The sequence below is a fragment of the Cicer arietinum genome, chromosome 8 (genome assembly GCF_000331145.2).
Source record: "Cicer arietinum cultivar CDC Frontier isolate Library 1 chromosome 8, Cicar.CDCFrontier_v2.0, whole genome shotgun sequence".
In the NCBI taxonomy this organism is placed as follows: domain Eukaryota; kingdom Viridiplantae; phylum Streptophyta; class Magnoliopsida; order Fabales; family Fabaceae; genus Cicer; species Cicer arietinum.
In genome coordinates, this window is record NC_021167.2 from 22,994,138 (window position 1) to 23,009,733 (window position 15,596).

The 15,596-nt window shown below is 32.0% G+C and overlaps 3 protein-coding genes across 4 annotated transcripts; 2 read left to right on the forward strand and 1 right to left on the reverse strand.

Annotated features, from left to right (window-relative positions):
* Positions 1–1,364: 1,364 nt before the first annotated feature.
* LOC101496391 (uncharacterized) lies at positions 1,365–6,762 on the forward strand. 2 transcript variants are annotated; one of them, XM_004512541.4, is made up of 3 exons: positions 1,365–1,571; positions 1,767–1,864; positions 3,732–6,762. In XM_004512541.4, the coding sequence occupies exon 3, from the start codon at positions 3,824–3,826 to the stop codon at positions 6,095–6,097; it is 2,274 nt and encodes a 757-aa protein (XP_004512598.1). In that variant the 5' UTR covers positions 1,365–1,571; positions 1,767–1,864; positions 3,732–3,823; the 3' UTR covers positions 6,098–6,762. The 2 variants fall into 2 exon arrangements, with proteins under 2 accessions (XP_004512598.1, XP_073220478.1); XM_073364377.1 differs by having other exon boundaries at positions 1,813–1,864.
* A 1,854-nt stretch (positions 6,763–8,616) lies between these two features.
* On the forward strand, positions 8,617–10,870 carry LOC101514103 (pentatricopeptide repeat-containing protein At1g33350). Its single transcript, XM_004512597.4, has one exon. It carries the CDS (start codon positions 8,725–8,727, stop codon positions 10,357–10,359), a length of 1,635 nt encoding a protein of 544 aa, XP_004512654.2. The 5' UTR covers positions 8,617–8,724; the 3' UTR covers positions 10,360–10,870.
* Positions 10,871–13,585: 2,715 nt separating this feature from the next.
* On the reverse strand, positions 13,586–14,363 carry LOC101496724 (kunitz-type trypsin inhibitor-like 2 protein-like). Its single transcript, NM_001279121.1, has one exon. The coding sequence runs from the start codon at positions 14,356–14,358 to the stop codon at positions 13,711–13,713; it is 648 nt and encodes a 215-aa protein (NP_001266050.1). The 5' UTR covers positions 14,359–14,363; the 3' UTR covers positions 13,586–13,710.
* Positions 14,364–15,596: the final 1,233 nt, after the last annotated feature.

Consider the following 15,596-nt stretch of genomic DNA (forward strand, 5'->3'; position numbering starts at 1 on the left):
AATAATTGGGATGTATAGACTCATTTTTTGGGGGATTACAAAAAAACTTCCCAAATTTACTAGGTTGACGATTCTTGAAATTGAAGTTCAACCCGTACAAAATTCAGTATAATCTTTTTAAAAACTAATAACAAACCTCTACAATTAAGATTGTATTCATGCATTTCAAAATAATATAAAAAATACGCTATATTTTTAACTTTATCTCACTTTTCGTCTATCTCATTTTTATTTATTCAATTTTACGATCGTTGAGGTATAATTTTTTAGAAATATGGAACCTACCTACCACTACAACTAGTAAAAATGAATTTTAAGGTAAAGAAAATGAAAAAAAATTGAAACATTGTTTATCATAAAAGTCACTTTTATGTGAATTGTATTTTAGACTTTTAGTGTAAGATTGAATTTATGGTAGATATTTTTTTAGGAATAAAATGTTTTGTTTTATTTTATTTTTGTACAAAGTAAAAAAGATGTTTTAGTTTTAGTTTACTTCTACAATGCACTTATGACAATTAAATGCAGTTCTATTTGTAGATAAAATTCTCAACAACCTCTTACCCCTAGTTGCATAGGAGGTATGTGGAGGTTAAACAAAAACAAATACCCTAACTCAAAGAACCACGAGTTGAGGAATCTTAGCGTGGTCCAACATTTGATTATCATGTTGCAACACAAATTTGACATGGATAGGTAATGAAAGTTATTAATTTGATTTTGATTCAAGGTTTATACTTTTATTGTGTAATTACAATTTTTAAATGTGTATGTAGTAATGGAAACATCTTCAGACGACTACATACTATTAAAAAAAATCAATTTCGTTCTTATACAACTTCTTCAAACGATATCACAACTAAATTTTAACTTGATTAAAAACCTCTGATGCAATGTAGTTTCGAATTTGAAAAAAAAATGATTCTCAAACTTGAAAGTATACGATATAAAAAATACTTACTTTAAACAACAAAATTTATAGTAAGAATAATTTTTTTTCAAATACAATCATAAAAATCAAATTTATAAATCATGGTAAATTTTCTTTTTTATTACAATTCAATAGCCCATGAGCCCATGAGTCTATCACTCTTTATATACAAATAAAAGAATTTGTCAAATTTATTTATAAAAAAAATTAAGTGGGCCAAAATATTCATTCGACCCACTTATCATCTATCCAATTCAAAATCGACCCAACCCAAAGAAAATTGGGCTATACATTAAAACGACTCGATTTGGGTCATATTCAAATTTTCAATTCGAATCCGTCCGTTGTCCACCCCTAGAAATGTAGGTTCAACTCTCATATTCACTGCTAGACTATGTCCCAAATTCCTAACTATAAATTGGACCCGAAAAATACATTATTCCAAACAACAAAATAAAAGAAGAAAAATTTATTTTTCAGACAAAAAAAAAAAGAGCTTACAACTAAAAGTGGGTTTGTGTTGCGTGAACAAGCATGAGCAATCGATAACGAAGAAGATTTAAGAACCAAATTTCCAAACACACTCTCACAAAAATTGTTTCATATTTTCTCTTCAACAACGATCTTCATTTCTTCAATTGTAAGTCACCACTTTTCTTCTTCACAATAAATAAAAAAAAAGATAGAAAATTTCATTAAGTTTTGCAATTCGTTAACCCTTTTAATCAGTTGCTTCTTATTCTCATTTTTCAATCCAAATTTCTTGACTTTAACTGATTCTAGGGTTACCCATCTTTTCATTTTTTTTTTTTATTTTCTGATATTATCATTCTAGGGTTTGATTACATTGAACTGCAATGACTTGCTGTGATTACTTGAAGTTTTGAGGTTTGTTCGGTGGAAGATTCAGTTTTTGGAGTTATTGAGATTTGGGTAAGTTCAGATTTTGCTTGTTAATTTTACTTCAAATGAGTTATTTAATTTTGAATATTTTTAGTTTTTAGTATGTGTTTCTTTTGATGGATTTACAAGTAAATGAATAAATTCAATTTTGTAATATGTTTTTGGCGGGTTAGGGTTTGTTGCCTTGTTTATAATTATTTTTGTTAATTTGTTATTGTTATTTAGTTACAATTGTTAGTGTTATTCATTTTTATATTTTGATTCAATTTTCAAGTGCCAAATGTATGTAAGAATTTAATGCAATATTTTGAAAAATCTAACCCTCAACACGTAGTTAATGGCTTGATTATATCTAAATTTATGGTTGAGGTGTGATCAAACTCGAGATACAGCCAAGTCACGGTCTGACCGGTTGAACCGGGTGGTCCGATTAGGATTTTTAAAACATTGATTTAATAATGGAATGCAATGAAGTGCCGTTTCGATATTGTACGGAACACCGAATTATCTAAAAATTTATTAGTTTCCAACTATTTCATTCATATTTTACCAAAACTTGATACTTTGAAAACGGAAAGATATCAGTGTCTGACAGCTAATCGACGCCGTTATGCTACAGATACTTGTCCAGAAAGTATACAAATTTTTGTATATTATTCTTTTTGTAATTTTTCTGATACTTCTCTGATACAGTTTCGATAAGTCTTGCCAATTAATGACGCTGTTGTCTTCCCAATACGACAAGACGCATTGAAGCGGCATTTTTACTTACTTTTTGGACCGTTTTAACTCTAATTTTCCTATTTTACGTCTTCTTTATTGTTCTGGTCCACACCTTTTCTGCATTTCCGCATTTTTCTTTTGCTGTCCAACTTCTTTTCTCGTGATACTCTTTTGTCCGTCTGCGGAGTTTCTCTGCATTTCCTATTTTCTCGGCTGTATTTCATGCATCTGCTTCATTGTTCTAGTTTGTACATTTTCTTAGTTCTTATTTTGCTGTACTAAGCTCTTTTCTTTCTCTAATCTTTTGCCCATCTCTTTAGTCTTTACATATATTGTGCAATTCTGTTACATATGTTTATATTTATAAATTTCGCTTAATGTGTTTGGCACAAGTCACATCTTGATTTTTCACATCTTTGTATGTTTTCGAGTATTATCAAGTTGTGGCTTTAGCAGAGCGGAATTTGAACAAATCACTATTGTTCTGCAATACACTTTTTAGCACTCAGTATTGTCAAATAATGGCTATAGCGGTGCGCTATAACATTGTAGTGTAGTCAAATTTGAAAAACTGCTATTTTCCGCAATATATGGTTGACAACACTAATTTACTGTGCCCATATTTTATTATGTACCTGGGCTTCTTGATACTCTTCTTATTGGTATTTGTCAAATAATAATGGTCTTGTTCCAGTACGCACCGTATAGAGTTGTCAAATAGCGGCGCTGTAGCGCTATAAACATAGCGGAATTTGAACAGAATGCCATTGTTTTGCAATACGCTATTTATTACAAGCTATTGTCTAATAGCTGCTATAGCAGCGCTATATCAATGTAGCATTACGGAATTTGAACAAATCGCTCTTTTCCACAATCCGCGATTAACAACACAGCTTGAGGATGTGTTTGCTGTTGTATTGTGTGATGTTTGAGTTTTGCTTTGATAATTATTCTAAAACTTCTGTAGGTCTAGGTCCTACTCTTTTAAATTGTAATGCTCTTGAATATTGTCTAAATATTGACTAATCAATAGGTAGCGCGTTTGTAAGCCGGATTGTTTTATAGCGTCCCCCAAATAATATTGCCCTTGTTTTTTCTATATTTGAATTTGATTGAATTCAATTTGCGGTGCAAGTTATTACCTTATTAACTGAAATCTACTTCTACTTTATAGGGTTTGATTGCCATGGATGAATTGCTGATGTTGTATTACACCAAGGTACGCTGAGTGAGTAGACGAGAACGTTGAGAAGACAGGTGAGAAAAATGGAGTGCAATAAGGATGAGGCCACGAGAGCCAAAGAAATTGCTGAGAGGAAGTTTGTTGCAAAGGACACTTCAGGTGCTAAGAAGTTTGCTTTGAAAGCCCAAAATTTATTTCCTTCCCTTGAGGGTATTTCTCAAATGATAGCAACATTCGACGTGTATATTTCTGCTGAGAATAAAATAAAAGGAGAAGCAGATTGGTATGGCATACTTGGTGTTGACCCCCGTGCTGACGATGATACAGTTAGGAAACATTATAGGAAGCTAGCTCTCATGCTTCACCCCGACAAGAACAAGTCCATCGGAGCTGATGGGGCCTTTAAACTTCTTTCAGAGGCATGGAGTTTACTGTCCGATAAGGCTAGAAGGGCAGCTTATGATGAGAAGATAAACGCAAAAGCACAGAAAGGCTCAACCATTTTCGGTGGTTCATCGGCAAAAGCGGGGCCAAATGGGGCTTACAATAGTAAAAAGAAACCCCCTTCAAGTGCAAGGACTCAGAAGAATACTACTAAGGAAAACACTTCATCTTCTGCTAGTAAATCGAAATCCACATTTTGGACTACTTGCCATCGATGCAAAATGCAATATGAGTATCTCAGAGTTTATCTTAACCTTAAACTTGTGTGTCCAAGCTGCCACGAAGCATTTTTGGCTGTAGAAACTAATCCACCTCCTGCAAGTGGTATTAGACCTGGAACGTCGTGGATTTTTTCACAGAATAAGCAAAAACCGGATCGCCAAGCACCAACTAAAAGCAAATCTAATGCTGGAAAGAACAACGCGGCAGCTCCAAATGTTGGAGCAGGGTCTAACAGTTTCCAGTGGGCTCCATTCTCGAAAACTTCTGGGGTTTCTAATGTAGCTCAAGCTGCAAATGCGGTTAAGCAGGCCTATGATAAGGTGAAGCGAGACCGTGAGGAGGCACAAGCTGCTACCAAAAAGGAAGAGGCGTTAAGGAGGAAGCAGAATGTTTCGAAAAAAGGTTACTTTAATCCAGCTAAGAGAAAGAGGGGTGGTGTGGAGGGAAATGGAGCAGTTGGAGCTTCTAACCTGCATGGTACATGGGGGGTCAGTGGAATCAAGAAAACAAACTGTACTAGAGATCTCTCCCCAGTTGAACTTCAGAATATTCTTGTGGAGAAAGCTAGAAAAGAAATTAGCAAGAAACTCAAGGAGTTTCAGTCAGATACTGTTGATAAATCAGTGGCGAAAGAGAGTGGAGACGGCAGCCAGAAAGCAAACCGGAAAGGAGATATTTTGGTAACAATCTCTGATATCTTTGCTCAAAATAACACCAGGAAGTCAGAAGGTGTAAAGAGTAGATTGCCGTCCGACAAGTCATTTGCAGGTACTACCATCGTTAACTCATGCACGGAAATTTTGGATTCAATGCCAGCAGATGTTCTGGATCCTGATTTCCATGACTTTTACAAAGATCGAACCGAAAGGTCTTTTACTGAAAATCAAGTATGGGCTGCATATGACAGTGGTGATGGAATGCCTCGACGTTATGCTATGATTCACAGAGTGATCTCTCTGAATCCATTCAAGTTGCAGATCAGTTGGCTCTACCCAAATACCAACAACAGCGAACCGGGACCCCTAAATTGGATTGCATTAGGCTTTTCAAAAAGTTGCGGTGATTTCAGAATTGGCAGACGCGAAATCTACAACTCAATCAATTTTTTCTCTCAGAAGGTTAGGTGGAAAAAAGGTAATGATGGAGCCATTTGTGTATATCCCAGAAAAGGAGAGGTTTGGGCCATCTATAGGAATTGGTCTCCTAACTGGAATGACCTAACATCAGATGAGGTGATACACAAGTTTGACATGGTTGAAGTGCTCGAGGATTTTGTTGAAGAACGCGGCGTAACTGTTATTCCGTTGGTCAAGGTAGCTGGGTTCAAGGCAGTTTTTCACCACCACTTAGATTCCAAAGAGATCAAGATCATTCCGAGGGAGGAGATGCTTCGATTCTCTCATCAGGTACCTTCATACTTACTTACTGGCAAAGAAGGTCCTAATGCTCCAAAGGGTTGCAGGGTGCTGGACCCGGCTGCTACTCCATGTGAACTTCTCGTTGTAATAAAAGTTGTGGAGGAGGAAAACATGGCCGACGTCATGGATAGTGTAACGAAAGAAACTAATTGCGAGGAAATGGACATTGATAGGAGAAAACTTGGCGGAGCAAAGGAGGGAAAGATGAAAGTTATCCATGTAATAGAATCTTCAGACGAAGACAGAGGGAAGAAGATATGCAGAGGCTTGTAGCAGTGACGGTACGTAGCATGAGATAAAGGAAAACAACTCGATGATTATGTGGTTCATGTAAGAAATTGAAACTGCCCAATAGCCAGAATTAATTTGACAAAATAGGATCCGAAATGAGTTGACATTGTGATTCATTCTTGGATTCTTGAGAAGTTCCGATTACTTTGCATTATCGAACAATCACTATTCAATAACGGTGAGTTTTGTCAAATTATCTTTTCTAGCTGTGTAGAATTATTACTGTCAAAAGAAAATGGGAAGATTTCATTCCTGATATGACATTACAAGTGCCATTTTTGGCGGTTGAAGTTGATCGGTTCAGTCCCTTGTCATACCAAAAACTAGTATTGGAATGATGAGGCTTTACCTTCTGCAAATTGTTCTATATTTAAAGTTTGTCAGAAGAATGCCTTTGCAATTTGCATAAGGGTATGGCTCTGGCTCTAAGACTTTTTTTTAATTCCTTTATAGGTTCTTTCTTACAAAATTTTGTACTGTAAATCCAATTTAGTGGCATGTTTGTCAATTGGTGCCCTTATATGTTTGTTTGTAAGAAATTCAGGTCAGTTAGCAATTTATAGCAGTACTTTTTACCTCACAAGTTGATCCTTGTTTCTTGAATAGTTTTTCTTTCTTGTGATTATGAAACTATTTTTATTGCATGATTTTCTTCCTCTTTCTTTTCTTTCTATTTCAAGTATGTTATGATTTTGTAACTATATATGAATGTATAACGGTGGAAAAAGCCACTTGAATAGAACGAAATCTTAGGTTCAAACTTCGTTGCCTTCAATATTTAACGGTGAAAAGGCGATCTCATCCGCTTTTGGAACTAGCCAACAAAAATGGGAAGTTAGAAACTAATCTCTCGAAGTTAAAGATCCATTTTGCATACTAATTTCTTTCAATAGAGACTCTTCTACACATTGATTAGGGATCAAATAAGTTTAGTGACCAGATTATGTGTCAACTGTGTCGCACCATATTAGTATTATTGAAATTTATTAGATGTAGATATCAATTAACTCTTCATTAAAAGGTATCATTTTTGTGATATTCTATTTGAAGAATGATGATGATAGTCTCTCAGAGGCTTAATAGAAATTGCCAAGAGAGATTGTTGAAAGAGAGGTGGAGGTAGGTAACATGAACTCTCTTTCCAAAGCCACAGGGCTTTGGAAAGAGAGGAAGAGAAAGAAAGAGATGGAAATCTTATACATTATTTTTTATTGTGGATAATGAGATCAAGTTGCATATAGAGTTTGAATGTTTTTCGATTTAAATCTCCTACAATCTCTGTCGATCCTTTCTATTACTTTTAATTTTAGTTTTTTTCTTTTTAATTTTTTTCGTTGGATCAAAAATCTTTTTAATTTTTTTCATTGAATCAAAAGTTTATATTATAAAGATCATATTTATGTTAAGTCTTCTTAAACTTTCAATTTGTTTATTGGATTCCTCTAAACTTATGGACAAAATTAAATCCTTTGATTAAAGTTGGGATGGGATCTATTATGTCTTCACTTTTCTTCTCCTCTTTCATTTTTTTTTAAAGTCTCCTCTTTCTTCCTCCTAAACTTCCAAACTTCAACCATGACATATTATTTTGGACTTGAATTCGATCCTAACAACCATGAAATTTTTTACTGATAAAAAAATAGACTTTCGATTTGACTGATCCGAACAAAATTAGAGAGTTGAAGAAGAAACTTTCAATTTTTGTACTTGAATCTGCAAAATTTTGGATAAAAAATTAATATAAAAATCACATTATAGTATAGAGGCAAAATTAATTTCATTGATAATATTCAAATATTAAAATTAATTTTACACTTTTAAGAGTGAAATCAATAGTAAAGATACAAGAGTTTTATTGAGTACGTTAAATTGGTCTATGATTTTGTAAGACATTTTCAAATAAATTCCTGAAGATTTTGAATGTTTCAAAAAAGTCTCAAACACTTAAAAAATGACTCATTAATTTTTTCGTTAAACGTGTACAATTAATCTGTAAGTTGATTTATATGTTTACTAGTAACTATCAATTAAGTTCAATGACTTATCAATTATCGCATTCTAATACAATTTTTACCGTGACAAATAAAAGTTTCAGTTTATAGTTTTAGCTTCTATGAGAAATCACCACTTGTATCGTGTTTCCAATGGTTAAAACCATACCATCAATTTAATATATATATTTATCAACATACTATTAATTTGGTCCCTTACATATTTATCGAATTTGCAATTTATTCCAACCATTTATTATCTTTAAGATTTGTATAAGTAATATTGAATACAATCAAAGATGTTTATAAAATGTCAATAAAATCTAATTCAATTAACAAACGTGACATACTCAAATTTCATATCTTAACCCGAATTCATACTCAAAATTTTACGATGTAATTCTAAATTGTAAGTAATATTTACGGTTTTATCTACCCAAAAAAGACATCATTTTTTGAAATATTTATAATTTTAACGAGGACCAACGGTTTACTAGGGTTTTATTGCAATCTTTTCTCCTATGAGCCATCAAATAACATAGAAATCAAACAACAATACTAGGAGCCATAATTTCGTTCTTTTTCCCATTGCAACGATCATGGAACCATGAAAAAACCATGCTACAAAATCAAACAAGATACCAAACACACACCCAAATGAAACCAAACCTAAACGAATTCGTAACAACAATACTAAACAAAAGCAACCACATAAACCATTTGAAACAACTCCAATCACACTTAACAACACTTGGTCATTCCCAAACCCATTTCTATGTCTTCAAACTCATTCGTTTTTGCACTCTCAAACTCTCAAATCTCCCTTATGCTCATCAAATCTTCAACCACATTCACTCACCCAATATCTACCTTTTCACTGCCATCATCACTGCATATTCATCATCTCAACAAAAAAACAATCATTTACTCACTTTCTCTCTCTTTAAAAAAATGCTTAATACTTCAATTGCTCCTAATCATTTTATTTACCCCCATGTTCTCAAATCATCAAAGGAACGGTTTTTAGTAGGTTGTGTTCATTCCCAGATTGTAAAAACTGGTTTTTTATATTACCCAGTTGTTCAAACGTCTCTTGTCGATTCGTATTCTAAGGTTTTGAGGGGGTTAGGTGATGCACAGAAGATGTTTGATGAAATGTCTGTGAGAAATGTTGTTTCTTTTACTGCTTTGGTTTCTGGGTATTTGAGAGTTGGTGATGTTGGGAGTGGTTTGAAGGTGTTTGATGAAATGGTTGAACGGGATGTTCCGGCTTGGAACGCGGTGATTAGCGGTTGTACTCAGAATGGGTTTTTTTCGGAGGGGATTAGGTTGTTTAGAGAAATGATTTTTGTTGCTGCTGCTTGTGAGGGAGGGTTTTGTAAGGGTAATAAGCCGAATCAGGTTACTGTTGTTTGTGCGCTTTCGGCGTGTGGTCACGCTAGTATGCTTCAGCTTGGGAAATGGATACATGGTTATGTTTATAGGCATGGTTTTGTTGTTGACTCGTTTGTTTCAAATGCCCTTGTGGATATGTATGGGAAATGTGGGTGTTTGGAGTTGGCGAGGAAGGTTTTTAATATGGACCAATGTAAGGGGTTGACTTCGTGGAATTCGATGATTAATTGTTATGCATTGCATGGGAAATGTGAGGGTGCGATTGCGGTTTTTGAGCAAATGGTGGGGTGGGGTGTGAGGCCGGACGAGGTTACCTTTATTGGGTTGTTGAATGCTTGTACTCATGGTGGATTGGTTGAACAAGGTTGTGGCTATTTCAATATGATGATTAGCGAGTACAAGATAGAGCCTAGGATCGAGCACTACGGGTGTTTGATAGACCTTCTTGGTCGGGCGGGTCGATTTGATGAAGCTATGGATGTTGTGAAGGGAATGAACATGGAACCTGACGAGGTGGTTTGGGGTTCTTTACTCAATGGATGTAAGGTTCACGGTCGTAATGATTTGGCGGAATTCGCAGCCAAAAAACTAATCGAAATCGATCCACAAAATGGTGGTTATGGCATAATGTTGGCTAATATATATGGAGAATTAGGAAAGTGGGATGAAGTGAGGAATGTGTGGTGCAAATTGAAGCAACAGAAGTCTTATAAGGTTCCAGGATGCAGCTGGATTGAGGTTGATGATCAGGTTCATCAATTCTATTCACTTGATCAGTCTAATCCAAAGACAGAAGAGTTGTATAGTGTTTTGGAAAGTCTGATTGGTTATAGAAGTGAAGTCATGGTTGAAATGTAAGCCTTAATCACTTGATCTCACATCTTCATCCATTCACGTCGATAGTAGTGTTGTCAAATAGCAACTATATCGGAAGCGGAATTTGAATAAATCGCTATTGTTCTATGATACACTATTTAGTGCAAAATATTGTCAAATAGAAGGTATTGCTATAGCGAATCGAGAATTTGAACAAATTGTTATTTCTTGCAAAATATGCAATTGGCAATGCTGCTCCATATTTGGATGATCTAAACAAAGGAAGAGGAAGAGGCATTGTAGTTCAGAAGAATAGAATCCTGAAATCGATCGATCACTATATCAAATGCTGAGCTTGCTACTGATTTCTGACACATACTAACAGTCACAAGGCCAAGGATTCCTATAGGGAAACTTAATTGTTTGAAGGAATATTCTACGTTCAGAAGATTTTTCAAGAAAGAGAAGTGTTCCTTATAATAAAGTTGACATATACTAGATTCTTCTTGTTCAATAGTTAAAATTTAAAAATAAAAAATCTCTTTCAGGATCCCATTGTTAGAAACTTGATGAACCTGTTGCCATGTTAGGAACCCAAAATTAGATTTCAAACATTTAGACGAGTAACACGAATATTTAAAAAAGAGATAAGAAATAATATAAAAAATATCTCCAAAGAAAAAGATTCACGGTAACTAACTAATAACATAAACACAACAACAGTTATATATATACAACTACAAACAACTCAGGAACACAACTACAAATAAACTTCTAATTATCCCTATTTGTAACTTTGATTTGAAATTCGTGTACGTTCTCAGCAGGGGGAGGATTCTGCTCAAGATTCTAAACTACTAAGTGATGTTTTGACAAGGAGGAATTGACTTAAACTAGTAAGCGATGTTTTGACAAGGAGGAATGGACTTAAAGTACTCTGATGTAATTAAGTAATTTAAAAATAATAATTATGTTATTTTTAACTTTTATACTATTTTTTAAAAATTAAACATATTCTAATTTTATATGTATATAATTTGTAAATAGATAACTATTTTTTGGTGGATTGCGGATTTTCTAATAGGTGCAAATTTTTAGCTTCATTTCGAGGTGTAAGATATCATCTACAAGATTTTGTATGTCATGGTAATATCCACAAAATAAAATAGAATTGTTCAAATGACGTTCCAATTGAGTCTGTAGATGTATTTTTATATCCGATATTACCACTTAGCGAAGACCATAATTATGAACTTAATGTTCAAACCCAAGAACAGGAACGCGGAAATGCTAATTTATATAGTAGTATTATAACTACAAATATGTAGATAAATGTTACTTAAGAGAATATAAAATTAGAAACTATTTTGCTATTGAAAGATTGTAAAAACCGTATCAGTTTTGTTTTTATTTATTCAAACTTTATAATATATTTATAATATTTTCATTCAATATTATAAAATAATAAAATATTTTGAAATCTCGTGTTGCAAATTCATTAAAGAATCTTTTAAAATTTTGATTATAAATAATCTATTAAAATCTTATAAAGAGTTTTTTAAAATCTACATATTTCTACAAAATCTTTTAAAATCTTCAAGATTTTCTCTCTCAAAATAGTCTTTTAAAATCTCAATCCAATACACCCTCCTTGGTGAGATTGGTAAATAGAAATTGTATATATTTTTTCAGCTAAAAACTCTCAAAAAATCTATTCTAATAAAAAATTCATCAAAAATCGTATATTTTTAATACTAAGAAGCAATTTTTAAATTGTGAAAAATCTCAATTAAATACCATCAGATTTTGTTGTTCTCTTTAAAAATCTTAGAAATCTCAATTAAATATTTCAGAAATTATTTATAATCTTTTAAAATCTTATTCAAATTCTAAAACAAAAAAATTTAATCAAAAAGTCTTTTAAATTTTCTAGAAATCTCAATTCAATATACCAATTTAGTGTTTAGCACACCTCATAGAAAGATTATTTTCGTAATATATTATTTTTATTAAAAAAACAACTGAGTTATTTAAATATTCTTAATCCATTACGTTAATTCTTAAATTATTTTCAAAATAAGACAAAAGTGATAATTCAAATACTAATGTAATAAACTTGAAATTAAAATAAGTGAGTGCACCAACATGTTTATTTGGACACACTATAGACAAATCAAAAGTTTACTCAAAAAAATGTATTCACGAGCTCCTCGTGGGCCAAAATATATACTTGAATGAGCCTCGTGGCTCACGACGACCATACTTTTATATTTGTTTAGGGATTTTAGGAGGACATGTTTTCTTGTGTAAGAAAAATACATTTTATTCTAATTCAATTTCAAGATGATTCTACAATTTTTAATTTTTTAAGAGTTAAATATATCACTTTTAAAAAAATTACATTGAATTTTTTAATATGTGTTATAATAACACTTATTAGTATTTGACGATAATCTATCGTAAAAAACACGCACACTACATGTCTTGTTTTAGTTTTTAAAATATGTGTTAATTTGTTAATAAAAAAATGAAAGATTTTTAAATTGAACAACTGTCTATATTTTTAAAAACAATAAAAATATTAAAAAAAAAAAGTTTTTATTTTTTTAAATGCATATTCATTAATTAATACTTCATTTTATTTTTATGACAATGGTTTTATCGAGGTAAAATGAACATACAATTTAAAAAATAAAAAACATAAAATATTTTGACAAAGTAAATGACACTTTATTGTTCCTCTTTAATTCGAACTTAACCCGTTAATTTTCTCATATTTCATCAGTAAAATTAAAATTCGTTACATCGATGTTCAAAAATATTCAAACGAGTTATCTCTAAATCATTAGATTATTATGAATTTGGAATGAGTATTATATATGTACTTATTTTGATAATATTTTCTCTTTATCATCCATTATTAGTTAATTATAATTTAGTGTTATATTTGTGATAATTAGTTGAATTCGTTAAGGTATCTTGAAAGCTATTCATCCTACATATAATCTTTCTTTTTTAATTTTTTGTTCAATTAACAAATGATTTTTCACATAATCATTTTTGTATGATCACAAAATCAAATATACACCACTTAAACACACACAAAAAAGACATTATTTTTAAACATCAATAAAAAGTAAAAATGTTTCTTTTGTGTGTCCTTAAACACTATGCATTTGGTTTTATTTGTTACCATACAAGAGATGCTCTTAATTTACACATTGTGTAATAACTAGAGAGAGAGAAAGAAAAAATAACAATAAGAAAAGAAAAGGAAGGAGCACACAACAATGTATTATTCCATTTATTAAGTGCATACATTATGCAAAAGCACAAAATTCACCAAAACAAGAACTAAGTTACACGAGCTAGCTAGTTACCAAAAGTCAAAATTTAAACAACAGATTTAACAATTCCATCTTCATAAGAAGAAGCATCAACAAAAACAACTCTAAAAGCTTCATGTTCAGTCAAATTCAAACGTCTTCCACCTTCATCATTATCATATCTTCCAATATCCAAACAAATTGGTGAACCCTTAACACAAAATCCAAGCTTATAACCAAATCCAGATCCATATTTTTGAATATTAAATGTGCCACTCAATGTTTGTTTACCCGAATAATTTTCAGGACCACCAATACCAATACAAGCTTTGTCGATAGTATCGTCGACAAATATCAACCATTTTGATGATTCAGCACAATTAGGCTTTTTAGTGAACTCGATTTCAATTGGTGTACCAGTAAATATTATACCAGGACTTATTCCTGGTATAACAAATTTTACTGGTAAACCATTGATAACTTCTTTGTAGTCTTGTAAGACGGTAACTGGACACTCTGAATCACCAGTTTTGTCTAATCTGACTCCTCCACCTGGAGGTCCACGAATTGCGGGCAAAATATAGTATTTGCCACCTGGAAAAATAGGATTACCATTTATGTCTAGTACTTGTTCAACATCTTCGTTTGAGAAAGCTAGTGAAAGATTGAGTAAGAAAACAAAGAGGAGGAATGAAAGAGTGAAAGATTGCTTCATTGTTTTGCTTAAAGAGTGGATTGATAAGAATGTTTGTGTTTTGGAGGGTTTGCTTTGCCTCTATATATAATACTAATGAAAAAATGACACTTTCATTTTCCACTAATTGATTTTATTATTATATTGTATTTGGGAACTAGCATGAGACATGTTTCACACACGTGGAAAACTATTGGATAAGATCTATATGTGTGCTTTTATTTTAAGTTTTTGTATATCGAAAATACTTTATCTCTCATGTATTATTTCTTTAATGGTCTTACATTTTGACCGATCCAAACTTCAATTTATGAATATACCCTAAAAATTTCTGCAAATAGTACAACTTGTCGTTTTTATTTTTTATTTACAAAACTTGGGGTTTTGTTTTGCCAAAGAAAAAGAAGTACCTTTTCATTTTTAATGTTAAATATTAATATGTGTGAAAAATGCTAAAAACTAAACATATATAGTTTGAAATGATGATAATAGAGGTATACGTACCGAGAGGAATTTTTAATTCCCTCACGAGGAGCACGCCTTATTTATATATTCAAATGTGTATGGATTAAATCACAAAATGTGCTTTCTTTAACTTATATATATATATATACATATATCAAAATAAATATAATAAATTTTATATATATATATATATATATATATATATTCAAATGTATATGGATTAAATTATAAAATTTTATTTCTTTAACTTATCTCGATTTATTTTATTGTAGAGAATATTTTAACGGTCTTTGCAAAATATTTTTGAGTATTGCATGCTAAAAAATGTCCAATTAGTTTCATAGTTTTTTTTTGTTGGACATCCACTATCTTTTTGTACCTAAAAAAAATACAAAATAAGAGTATGGTGACCTCATACTTCTCTCCTGGTATAAGATAATCGAAAAGGTGTTTGAGGCTATACTGTCGTTGTTGTCGTTGTCGTTGTTGTTGTTGTTGTTATTATTATTAAAGAGTAAGACTATTAGGTGGTGAAATATCTATGGGTCCATTAAGTAGTAAGTTACTTGTTTTGATTAAATCATTTGTATTTTGTACGAAAAATTAGTTATTATGTTTAAATGAATTGACAAGTAGTAACTGTACGTAGTTTGTTATGAGTTTTTTTTTCTCCAAGAATTACTAGTTGGCGATTCATCTTGTACCACAACTAATCGGGTTTGGTCGGATATTAGAACTTAAAAATGATCCGATTAAATATCATGACCAGATAAGGAATACACCGAACTCGATCG

Bases quoted from the DNA above. Each gene is read 5' to 3' on its own strand.
- LOC101496391 (XM_004512541.4), top strand. From the start codon at position 3,824: ATGGAGTGCAATAAGGATGAGGCCACGAGAGCCAAAGAAATTGCTGAG.
- LOC101514103 (XM_004512597.4), top strand. From the start codon at position 8,725: ATGCTACAAAATCAAACAAGATACCAAACACACACCCAAATGAAACCA.
- LOC101496724 (NM_001279121.1), bottom strand. From the start codon at position 14,358: ATGAAGCAATCTTTCACTCTTTCATTCCTCCTCTTTGTTTTCTTACTC.